The 13,417-nt window shown below is 37.8% G+C and overlaps 1 protein-coding gene across 7 annotated transcripts in view; it reads left to right on the top strand.

Annotated features, from left to right (window-relative positions):
* ARHGAP21 (Rho GTPase activating protein 21) overlaps positions 1-13,417 on the top strand; it is a 129,737-nt gene that overhangs the window by 47,974 nt on the left and 68,346 nt on the right. For all 7 annotated transcript variants that reach the window (XM_081228983.1, XM_081228980.1, XM_081228982.1 and 4 more), the window contains 2 exons: positions 6,316-6,495; positions 8,923-8,947. In XM_081228983.1, the coding sequence (XP_081085109.1) occupies positions 6,316-6,495; positions 8,923-8,947 (205 nt within the window). The remainder of the gene's footprint in view (positions 1-6,315; positions 6,496-8,922; positions 8,948-13,417) is intronic.

A 13,417-nucleotide genomic window follows, 5' to 3' on the forward strand; every position in this document is an offset into this window, starting at 1 on the left:
CTACTGAGAACTAGAATTAATTCTTGGAAAAGTACATCTAGATACATCTAGATATTCAACATCAAAGTAGTTTCAATTGTTATCAACCTGGATAGGCAAAAAAAAAAAAAAAATTTTTTTTTTTTTAATTTTTAAGAAAGAGACTCCCTGTCAACAGAAGCTCCAAATCAAGAGTTGCCAGGTATATGTAGCATATAAAGAAGCTTTATTCAAGATTCTTTTAACTCAATTGGAATTAAACAAATAAGCTATTTAATTAAACACACAGGATCTCCTCATGTTGAAAATTTGTAGAGAAATGCCTCATGACAGAAAGTCAACATGTGAGGAATAATTTGCTGTGAGATTAACTCTCTGTGGCATTAGGACTGTGGAGACAGAAGCTTAAAGACAGGCAGCGTCCAAATGTGTAAACCACGTGGTACTTCCTCTCCACTCATGGCATAGAATGGAAAGAGTAGCTTGGCTCTATCACTTACTAACTGTTTGGACAAGTTACTCAACCACAGTGAACCCATATTTCCATCTGACTTCTTGTGGTACATAAAAATCTAGGAAGTTTTATGGATATCCAAGATTTTGTTTTCCCCTTCAGACAAAACTGTGTTGTACACACTATTCTCCTGAGTATGTGAAAAGTGTTATTGTGTAATACACTTTTGAAATAAGCCTTTTTTTTTTTTTGCGGTATGTGGGCCTCTCACTGTTGGGGCCTCTCCCGTTGCGGAGCACAGGCTCCGAACGCACAGGCTCAGCGGCCACGGCTCACGGGCCCAGCCACTCCACGGCATGTGAGATCCTCCCGGACCAGGGCACGAACCCATGTCCCCTGCATCGGCAGGCAGACTCTCAACTACTGCGCCACCAGGGAAGCCCTGAAATAAGCCTTTATGTATTGGTAACCCCTGTGGTTTTAGAAAAACAGTTAAAAGAGTACTTGCTATGTGTGATGTACTGTTTTAAACACTTTACAAACTTTAACTCATTTAATCTTCGTGAGAAGCTTATGAATTAGGCACTATTATTACCACTCTCGTATGGAAGACGAGTAACCAAGGTCCAAATGCCCAAGGCACACAGCTGGTGATGAATCAAGGACCCAGGCCCAGGGAATCCGGCTCAGAGTCCATGCTCTTCCGCCCTGTGTGTGCCATCTCCCCATGTAATGAAAGAAAAAACATCAAGCCCAGATAGCAGTCATAACTAGAAGAGTTCAGTAATTCAACTATAAAAAAGGAAAAGGACTCACATATTCAAATCATCACAGCAAGAAAGCGTGGCCCTAAAATAAGGCAGAAAAATCTTACTTTAAGCAACTGGTACTACTAATATTATCAGTGGTAAGATTAAAAAAAATAACAAAAACATTTTCAAGTAATCCATAGGAGTAGGGCTTATAAACTTAGGAATATGATGGAGTCAATGTTACGATCTTTTAGGATGAACATAATACTTTCTTATGCTTTATCGTGAATGATTCCTGGAATATACTAGGAAGCCATCCCCATTCTATTTAAAGTACAAATAATTACAAAAGGTAGCTTAGGGGTTATATAGTTACTGTGTATACAGGGATTGTTTCTTAACTCTCTTGTGTTTGCTTTCATGACAGCCCTGCGTCTTTCACCTCTGGCAAACATGTAGACTTTGTACTTTTTACCTGTGCCACTTTTTTTTTTTAAAGCATTTTTGTTGAAGTGTAATTTACAAACCATAAAAATCACCTGTTGTTAAGTGACATTTCAGTGGCTTGTAGTAAATTTATACAGTGGTGAAACTTTCATTACAATCCACGTTTAGAACATTTCCATTATCCCAAAGGGTTCTGTCATGCCAGTGTGCATTCCCTTCTGTGAGGTTTTTATTACCTTTACTGTTATATGATTAGCATTTTCCCCTACACTTTTGTCCTCTTTTCTTTGTCTTGTTGTTATATCTAGTTTTATCTTTATTTCGGTTTCTTTTAACCTTCAGTTATTACTCAAGCAGGTGACCTTGTTATGAAGTCTTTTCAGGGAATCAAATGTCAATTCTTAGTGCACAGGAATGTGACTGCTATGGTTCCAGCCACTTCTTGGCTTCTTGCACGCTGAGGCTGTTGGTACATGAATTGGTGCTCATGGTGGGAAGGTGAGACACGTGTAGAGATAACATATTAAGGGTCTTCTCAAGTGGAGAAATCTGACTGCTGTGTCCTTCACTGTGTGCCTGCCGTTTGCCCTTGTTATAAAATCCAACAGATCAAAAGCCTCTGCGGGTAAGGAAGAGAAGGAGGGAGAAAGGCACATATGTGTATCTCTTTTCATCTTCTCTTTTTATGTAGAAAGAATTGTAACCCTTCTTTCCTGTAGGGAAAAGGTAAGGAGACTAAAGAGGATTCAATGTGATGTTCTTGGGAGGCTGAAATAATTGAGACAACGAAGCTTTGTTGCATCAAAAAATCTTAGTTTGCAGGGAACGAAAAAGAAATTGATTACTCTTCATCCCATTTTCTCCATTTTTGTAAAGAACTCAGTAGAACAAGACAGAACAGGCTCAACACAGAAACTTGAAGCCTGACACCAGGATCCAAGAGCCTTATCTATATGGTTCAAAGGAAAAGGAAAGAAAAGTTGAATATATTTGGGAGCTGTGAGGCCAAGTCATAATAATACATTAGAAATAAATTTAATACATGTAAAGTATTTATAAAGTAAAATTAGAGTCGTACAGAAAAATAAAATTTAAAAATAATAGATTAGGGCTTCCCTGGTGATGCAGTGGTTGAGGGTCTGCCTGCCGATGCAGGGGACACGGGTTTGTGCCCTGGTCTGGGAAGATCCCACATGCCGCGGAGTGGCTGGGCCCGTGAGCCATGGCCGCTGAGCCTGCGCATCCGGAGCCTGTGCTCCACAACGGGAGAGGCCACAACAGTGAGAAGCCTGCGTACCGCAAAAAAAAAAAAGAAACAGATTAGATCAAAGACCTATTGGAGGGAAAAGTCTATGCAGACTGCACAGTAGAAGAGATGACGAAAAGTAATATGACACAGGGGAAATATTCTAGCCTCAGATTCAGGAAACCATGATTTTAATTTAACCATGATTTTAATTCTTGCCCTGATACTAGCCAACAATAATCTTAGACAAATCACTTAAATAATCCAGGCCTCAGTTTCCTCATATGTAACAGGAAAAGGTTCACTTATATTGCTCATAGCTTAGATTCTTTTGTGCTTTAAAATTACACAAGGAGATGGCAGCTGAGCACAGGAAAAGATGTTTATCATTGGCCAGTAGGGGAATGCAGATATTACCACAAGAAAATATCACAACACATCTATCACAGTGGCTAAGAGAAAAAATAATGACAATACCAAATGCCCTCGAGGATGCAGAGAAACTTAGAGACACACACACACACACACACAGAATGAACTTGTGTGCATATATAAAATAATTCTCTCATTTGGATTTCAAAAGGATGATCCAGTCACTGCCTAAAGCTTAGCTAAACTACTTGGATAGTTAAGCCTAGAATAACAACTTTCATGCTACAAATTCTACCTGATTATGTGATCGCTTTTGCAGTTATTTGAGACTCGGCTTGAGTCTGCCATGTTGATGTTTGGTGTTACTTCCCCTCCCCCTTAAAATCCCCAAGTTTTAGAAGGGGGAATAAACTAAAATGCATTTATAATAAATGAGTTTCAAATGTACAGAGTCTCCATCGGTGGCTCAGAGTCTTGATTACTGTAGCTTTACATGAAGTCTTGTAAGTCCTCCAATTTTATTCTGCTTTTTCAAAGTTGTTTTGGTTGTTTAGGTCCTTTTCATTTCAAAGTGAATTTTAGAAACAGCTTATCAACTCTACACAAAAATCTCCTGGGATTTTGATTGGGATTTCATTGAATCTATAGATCAATTTGGGGAGGGTTGATATTGTAACAATACTGAGTCTTCTGAACCATGAACATGGTGTATCTCTCCATTTATTTAGATTTTCTTTAAATCTCTCAGCAGTGTTTTGGAGTTATAATGTACAGGTCTGGCAAATTTTTTGTCATATTTATACCTAAGTATTTCACTTTTATTTATTTATTTATTTTAAAAAAGATTATTTTATTTATTCATTTATTTATTTTTGGCTGCATCGTGTCTTTTTTTTTTTTTTTTTGCGGTACACGGGCCTCTCACTGTTGTGGCCTCTCCCGTTGTGGAGCACAGGCTCCAGACACGCAGGCCCAGCGACCATGGCTCATGGGCCCAGCCGCTCCGCGGCATGTGGGATCTTCCCGGACCGGGGCACGAACCCGTGTCCCCTGCATCGGCAGGCGGACTCTCAACCACTGCGCCACCAGGGAAGCCCCAGGAGCATTTTTTAAGTTTAAATACCTTCATGTTAAGCAAATCACTGTGGAAGAATAGATAAGATTCACTAGTGGAGCATAATAAAAAATGTAATGGAATCAAGCATATTCAAGTATTTGTCGTTTGATAAAGGTGACATTTCAAAACTGCTGAGATGAACTTGGAATTGTAATTTCATACAAAATCTTAGCAGCAAGGTAGACATGTTAAGTTTGAGATACCTGTTAGATTGGGGAGATGTCTGGGCTAGAGATAAAAATTGGGGAAATCACCGAAAGCCAGAGTAGAGGTAGAAAGGTCCATGGGCTGAGTCCTAGGTATTCCTAAATTCAGAAGTGGAGCAGTTGATGAGGTGGCGAAGGAGACTGAGCAGAAGCCCTGCGGTTAGGAGGAAATTCGGTGTGGGAAGTCATGTGGAGAAGTTTTTGAGGCAGGAAGTGATCCTCTGCACCAATTGATAGGTCACAGAAGACGAGGGCTGAGAATTGATCATTCAATTCAGAGATGTAGAAGTCTTTGGGGACCTTGACAAGAGCAGTTTCTGGGAATTAGGGAGGCAACAGCCTGATTTAAGGGGATTTAAGAGACAAATGGGAGAAAAATAATTGGAGATAGCAGCGTAGATAACTTTCAAGAGGTTTTCCTGTAAAGATAGGCAGGAAAACAAAGTGGAAGCTGGCGAGGGCTGTGGTCAAGAGAGGATTTGTGTTGTTTTAAGATTAAAGAACTTAGAAAATGTACACACGAGCCAATGGGAATGATGTTGTAAAGAGAAAACATGATGTAAAAGAGCGAGGGGAGAATCGCTGGGACCATGTCTTTGTCTAGGAAGAGAGAATAGGATCTAGTACATAAGTGCTGGGGCCTTAGAACAATGGGCAGTGCAGCCATTGTCACAGGAGGGAAACAGGAAAGTGGCACAGTTGCAGGTAGGTGGGGAGATGTGGCTGGCGACTAAGCTCTCACTGTCCTGCTTGTGTGTTTTTGGTGTAATAAAAGCAAGGTCATCAGCTCCAAGTGAGGGTCTGGGGAGAAGGGATGAAATGGTCGTCTTGGGTGAATGGACTGGAGAGAAATGGATGGACAACACTGAAGGCTCGCTTGAGGTTAGCAGTCATGAACTTAGAGGGAAAGCCTTCGGCTTAATTTTTTTGTTTTTCTCCACCCATGTTTGGCCACGTGCGTGCAGGTCCAGAGTAGGTCATGTTGATTTATCCAGGGTGAGGTCTTCTCAGGTGACTTTGAGGAAGTGAGAGAAGGCAAAGGAATGAACTGAAGCTGGTTTAAGAGAGAGCAGAGGACATGGGGCAGTGAGGGGCACGGATAGGGTCAGTCTCAGATGGAAGAATCGTAAGGGTTGGCCTGTGAGAGGGATGCAGGGTGGGCTCCTTGATCTGAGGTTGCAGAGGGTTTTTACTCATGAGCAGATAAAAGCCAAGAGTTGGAGAGAGATAGCAGAGAACTGGAAAGCCAGGATATTGGAAGGATTATCTATGTGGATACTGAATTTGCGCTCAGAACCTGAAGCCTTAGCTCTGATTTTCTAATATCCTTTGCTGCTGTTGGACTGATAACATGTTTAGTGTTCTTACTCGCAACAGTTTCATGTCTCTTCTTTCATAGTTTCTGTTTCTTAGTCCTTAGTGCTCGGTGAGATTTTCTTTGTGTTGTCTTTCATTCCATCTATTGCATTTAAAATTTTAGCCATTATATTTCTCATTTCCCAGAGTTCTTTCTTCCTTCTGATTAACTTTTCAGAGCATCCCTCTCTAGGAAAAAAATTCAGTTTTTGATAATCCGCATGATTTGTTGTACCACATGTAGTTCATGCATCAGAATATGGTTCTTGTTCTCCAGTATGTTCCTTTCTGCACTCAGGTATTATATTTTTACACATAAATTTTTTCCCCAAATGATGAAGTATATTGTGTTACATAGTTAACTTTTAAACATCTTTTCATTTTAGGTATCAAAAAGTAAAGATGGAAAAGAACAAAGTGAAACTGTATCACCATCCGAAGATGAAACATTCTCCTGGCCAGGTCCCAAAACAGTTATGTTGAAAAGAACATCCCAAGGCTTTGGTTTTACATTAAGGCATTTTATTGTTTATCCCCCAGAGTCGGCAATTCAATTTTCATATAAGGTAAGAGAAGTAATTAAAGTAGAACACAAGGCATTTCCTGTCTCCTTCTTGTCTTCCTCTCATCCTGCCTTCTTTCTATCTTAAAAGAATTGTGTTATATCTGCATTTTTATTATATTCTTTTCCATCTTTTAGATATTTTTTACCTTCTAGAACAAACACTTTAATCTCCTCTGAAAGGGCATAGTGATTATGAACTCCAAATCTTTTTTACTAGAACTTCTAATTCTAAACTTCACTCTACTTTTTCTAATATGTAGCTGTTTTTCTAATATCTAGAAAGGTGGTGAGTTTTCTAGGCTGAGCATGCAGAGGAAATATAGTTCATTAAAGTATTTGGACAGTTCTAAAAAGTTATTAGAATTAGAATGATACTTAACTTTCAGATAAGTAATATGATGGCAAGTCAGAATTTAAAAACACAGCTTCTCACTAGAGTGCATTACACTAATTGCTTCAACGTATAGGAACATGGTCTCATAAGCAGCGGATGGAATCATTATAATGGCAGCTGACATCCTGAGTACTTGTTCTGTATTCTTTATGAGCATTATATCAGTTTATTATTAACCTCATATAACAGATGTGGAAACTGGTCTGAGTCATATAATGAGTAAGTGGTGGACCTAGGATTTGAACTTGGCCAACATGAATGCCTGATGCTTAACTGTTGTTCAACAGTGTAATGGAAATAATGACATTCAGAAGACTTGGAAGACGTTGGCCAAGCCACTTAACTTCTTTTGGCTTCTAGATTTCCATTCTAATTCGAGGGGATTGTACTGGAAGATTAGAAAGTCCTTTCTAATTCTAAATATCTATGAATCTTGGGCTGTCTTATAAAACATAGTGTCAAATTGCTTCTGGAGGCCACACTTTTTTTTTATTATATCTTTCTTAAATATTTCTATCTAGGAAAATGTCTTATAAGATAAGCTTTTAAAAGTACTAAAGAGTTTTTAAGGATTATGAATAATTGCTATCTTTAGAATTAAAATTGACCAGTTCGGTGTTCCTGAAATGTATAAAACAGTTGAACTGGATTCCCTAAGAATCTACTTTATCTTTAAATGTCTTAAATAGTATAACTTAGGTATTAGGTCACATGTGAGAGTAGTTGAAAATTTAAGAGTCCCTTGCGTTAATTACATATTAAGACTGAATTTTATTTTTTGTCTTTTGGTTTTGTTGTGAAGAAGAGCTTTGGATCATGATGATATAGATAGTACAGTTTTTGTAAGATCATTTTGCTAAACACGAATTTCAAATGCATTATTATTATTGTTATAATGTAATCGGAAAATATTTCTAGAAATTTTAGAGGCACAGTGTAGCTGCTAACACAATCTTTGGAGTCAAAAGGGCCTGGGTTTGAGTCCCATCTCTGCCCTTTTTAGCTTTGTGACCTTGGGTTAGTCTCCTAATAGACAGTGACAGCACTTTCCTCACTGTGGCTGTGTTGAGTAAGTGATGTAATACATATAAAACAGTTAGTACAGGAATTGGCAGACAGTAATTGCTCATTAAACCTCAGCTATTAATGCTGTTATTTAACACAGATGTTCTTACAAATAGGTCTGTCTTACACCTTTTACATGGAAAACATTTATTGAAATCTTTTCAGTTATAAAAATTTGTTCATTCACTTCAAAGGAGTATATAAAAATTAATATTGTAGAGCTTTCAGAAAATGTGCAGTTAATACAACGTCTTTATTATGTTATGTATCTGGCAACCTTGGCAGTCTCAGAACAGAGCATATAACCAGGAAAAAACTATGTATTTGGGCAGCCAAAATAAAGGTCAAAAATTGTATAACAAATTATCAGCCCTTCACTAAATCTCTGTTTTTCTTTCTGCAGTACATTTTAGTTTTTGTATGGTAGAGGCTCAACAAATATTTGAATAAATGTATTTTTATGCTAGTTTTTTGAAGTTGCTTTTCTAATTTCCCAACTAGAGGTAGATAACATGGCAGCGAGACAGCCTGGTAGCAATGAAAGCAACCAAATAGATAAAGCTCAAGGTTTTAAATATATACCAATTTGGAGCCAATGTATCCAAAGACAGTTCTGGGTCCTGTAATAGCCTTTAAAGGCCCATTTTTCAATGTATAGCACATAAGTGATGACCAGCCTGGCCCTCTCTGTACAGCTGTTTACTCCTGACAACTCTCCTTGGATGTCCATTTTAGACATCTTACACTCAGTATGTCAGAAACTTCTGTTGTCCTCCTCATAAATTGGCTTGACCTATAGCCTTACCATCTCTGTGTGTGACAGCTTCCTCCTTCTGGCAAGAGGTACTGTTAGTGAGACCGTAATTGACACATTTTGGGGAGGGCAATTTGACTTGAATTGAGCCTCACTGTGATTTTACCAGTTATAAACATTATTCATATATGAATATATATATTTTTATTTTGTAGGATGAAGAAAATGGCAACAGAGGAGGTATGTTATAAAAGGTTTAATTTTTCTCTGAATGTTTTTTTACCCATGCCCTTCCAGTCTTTAAGTAATATTCAATGAGATGATATAGTTTTTGGAGTCCAAATATATAACAACAGTCTTTAGATGTGAGAGTCATAGAAATTAAACGTTTTTACCGTAGACTTCAAAATTTTATGGATTCCATTGTGTCACCATAATTTGTGTGATGATTTTATTGTCATTTATATATTAGTGTTTATGTGGGAGAATGTATCATGATTCTGAGGGAAGTAATTCTAAGATTTTTAAATTCAATTAGTAATCTTTTAAATTTAGTGATTCTTTTAGTGTGTGTTTTATCTGCTAGATTTATTGGTTCAAATATTGAGAAGTAGAGTATTTTGGTTCTTGTAGTTAGTCTTACTCTTGATTTAAACATATTTAATGAACTTAAAAGGCTGGTGATGGGGTTATTTCTTAAAAACTGCCATTTATCTTTGTTTCAATCTTATATGAACTTTAATGAATTAAAATTTATACACAATAAAAAGCACCCATCTAGAAAACTTATTTCTATATAATTTTAGATGTTTAAAAAGTTGTAAAAATAGTGAAAAGTATCCATATATCTTTCACTCAACTTCCCCTCGTGTTAAAAACATAACTATGGTACACTTAACAAAATTAAGGCACTCCTATCTAAACTGCAGGACTTATTTGGATTTTTCCCCTTTTCTGTTCCCGGAGTTCACATTGCATTCACTTGTCACACCCCCTTGGTTCTTCTGGTCTGTGACAGTGCCTCAGTCTTTCCTTGTAATTCACGGGCTTGGTAATTTTGAGTAGCACTGGTCAGTTATTTTGAATGTCTTTCAATTTGGCTTTGTCTTGATGTTTTCTTATTATTAGTTTGAAATGATGCATTTTTAGCAAGAATACCCATTTGCACGTAATTTAAGTGTACTGCTATACTTAAGGTTTTGTTGTGATAAATATGTGATGGGAAACCACCATTCCAATCAAGATGTGATATCAAAAGGAACCTTTCCGTCATTCCGTAAAGTTCCCTTGTATGGCTTTGCCGTCAACACTCTGCTGGCCCTAGACAATCACTGATCTGCTTTCTGTCACTATAGATGAGTTTTGCCTCTTCTAGAATTTCTTATAAATGGAATAATACAATGTGTACTCTTTGTATCTTTCAAAGATACATCTTCTCAGCCCATCTTCTTTGGCATAGTAGTTTTGAGATTCACCACTTTGTAAGTGTAGGTACTAATAGTACTACTTTTTTTTTTTGCTGAGTGGTTTTTCCCTTGCTTGAATAGACCATAAATTGTTTATGCACTCACCTGTTGATGGACCTTTATAATACCCATATCTGATTTGAGGTCTTGGAATGGTTATGTTAAGGGTTACACTGAGAGGAAAACGGCTTCTTTCAGCACTATCAAAAGTAATGAGTGTGTAGGGTGAGGTAGGACCCTTCATAGTTGTCACCGTTGTGCAAGATGGGCCACTCCTTGCACAAGGTCACCATCTGTCGTGCACCAGGGCTCAGGATGGATTCCAAATGTTACTTGGCCTTAGTGGGGAAAGGGAAGACTGACAAAACCACGAGAGGCAAGAGAAAAGAAGACGTGGGTCCTCTGTCTCCCCATCATCCTACGGAGTGATGTACTGATGCCTGGACTAGCTACCAGACACACAGCACCTAGAATTTCATGCCTGTCATGTTCTGGTTTCTACTGGGAGAGATGTACTGCTAATAAATGTAGAGGGACTTAGTTATAAAACTTTATTCTGCAGATGATTATATTTCTGACATATCCATTCACTGAAGTGACATTTCATTATATGCTTTGACTGGAGATAATAGACTTAAACATTTGTAAGGGAAAACTTGGAAGATCTAGATCTAACAGAAGGAGATTTGGAGAGGCATGATAAAGTGAGACTAAAGGGTGTGATCTGCTGGGAAAAATTACAGTTTAAATACCATTTTATTTATTAATTTATACTTAATCTCATTCAAAAACGTGTTTGTGTCCACATGCAGGTACTATAGTAAGATAAAAATAAGATTAAAACGTTCATGGGGGAAAAATGAATTAAACTGACATTTGAGAGGTTTAGTACACGTAAATGCATGCTGTAGATCCTACACTGTTATCAAAGATGGGCTATAAATTTGCTTCTGAGCTTTTCCCAGTGGCAAGAAAAAAAAAAAAGGGAGAGAGAGCGAGAGAAAGAAAGAAGGAGAGAAGGAAGGAAGGCAGGGGGAGGGGGAGGGAGGAAGGGAGGGAAGGAGGAAGGAAGGATGGATTATTATTTAAGGATTAGCCAAGGATTCACATTATCCATAAGAAAACAACATCTGGTTTGCACTGAAGTCTGAGACACGTTTCTCCTATGGTTCCTCCTAATGGAAACAAAGAATAATATAGTAGGTAACATCCTCAGCCCCATCCCTTTATATGACTATTTTTTAAGAGATTCCTCAATGTAAGCTGACTTCAAAACCCCACGGTCCAATTTAGTGTAAAGAACTTCTCAACTGGGGACAGATTTGCTCCCCAGGGAACACATGGCAGTGTCGGTTGTCGCAGTTAGGGTGGGGGGAGGGTGTGCTGCTGGCATCTAGCACGGAGAGGCCAGAGATGCTGGTAAGAATCCTACAATGCACAGGACACCCCCCTTCCCGCCTCCGCCACCCCAAAGAATTATCCGGCCCAAATGTTAATAGTGCCAGTGTTGAGAAACCTTGGGTTATAGTGATGGATACCAAAACAATGGCCCAACTGTACAGGTCCCCAAGAGTCTGGCTTGATCTGGTGACAATACTCAGACCATTTAGAAGAATGGATATTCAGGACTACATATCCAGTGATCTTTAATGATTATTATACCTCACAACTGAATTTTGATCTGAATTGAGTTACCGCTATAGTTTGAGGTTAAATTATCTGGCCATTCTACTGGCATTGCATGTTGTCAATGAAGGAATAATCATGAGTAAGAAAAATGTTAGTTTAAGAAAATACAGAGTCAATCAATATATTAATAACTAGAAGATAAAATAGCTAAAAGAAAAAAATCAAAGAATGTAAATAATTGAAATGTAATAATCTTATCATCAGGAATCCAACAGATTGAGGGAAAAAATAATTATAAGCTAGGAAAACAATTTAATTTAAAAGGCCAATAGAAGAATTAAAATAAACACAACATAACTAAGGTTTTAAAATAAGAAAAATACAAATTCAAGCACCTTACCTCCTACGAAGCAAGGTCCATCAAAGTAAGATTATTTATAAAGTCCAGAACATCTGTATGTTTTCTTCCTAAGAAGAACACTATAAAAAGATATGAGAATACCTAAAGAAATTATTTTATGATATGTTTGTAATATACCTGAAAGGAGAACTACTTGAATTTTTATTTTTTGGAGGGTGGTAGAAATTAATATCTGATTGAGGACTTAATCTATAGTAGGAATCATAGTATATGTTATTATGCTGTTTAATCCTCATTGTAATGCTGTGAGGTGTGAGACAGTATTCCCATTTTGTGGATGAGGAAACTGAGGCTGAAAAAGACATAAAGTAACTTGCCCAAGATCACACAGCTAAGTGACAGAGCTGGACTTCCAAATCAGGCATGTGTAACTCTGAAGCCCATCTTCTTTAAACTGTGCGATTTTATATCTGTTGACTTTAAAAAATAGTTTGACTTACATAGGGTCAAGAAGTAGTAGATAAATATAGGGTATATTTACTATGTTAGGAAATTAACTCTGTGAAATATCTCCGCATTGAGAAAGTTAAAAACAAAGAAACATGTAGGACTTCCCTAGCAGTCCAGTGGTTAGGACTCCCAGTGCAGGGAGTGCAGGTTCGATCCCTGGTCGGGGAACTAAGATCCCACATGCTGCATGGCGAGGCCAAAAAACGAAAAAAAAAAACCCAAAAAACAAGGAAACCTGTTCCATATTTGTGAACACTTAAAGACAAAGAATTCACAACAAGGTCAGGGAAACACCAAGTTCAGAGGCCCCAGACATCTTGTAGGAGCACCCACCACTTGTTACTGGACTCTGAATAGCTGGCTGGCAATGGACCTGGAAAGTTAAATGAGTTTAAAGAGTTCCTAGTTCTCTGTGTCCTTTTGCCTCCCTGGGCCAGGCTTGCTTTCATCATCCCAGTTGGCAGTGGGGGTCACAGGCTGGTCTACAGAGGCCTACTTAGCTTACGTTTAGTACTCATAATACCATTTCAGATAAACTGATCAGATCATCTGTCAGAACATATTCTATGTGAAAAATATCTTCTGACTTGTGAACAATTGTTTATAGATCACGTTTAAAAAATACAACCTATTTAGAGACAAATGACATGTAATCTATTATTTTGACTCAGCTGAATGTTTCGATATTTATTTTATAGTCTCATTTCCTTTTCAGACTTATTTTCAAGCGTACTGAGATTACAA

Source organism: Mesoplodon bidens, assembly GCF_964165515.1.
Source record: "Mesoplodon bidens genome assembly, chromosome: 3".
In the NCBI taxonomy this organism is placed as follows: domain Eukaryota; kingdom Metazoa; phylum Chordata; class Mammalia; order Artiodactyla; family Ziphiidae; genus Mesoplodon; species Mesoplodon bidens.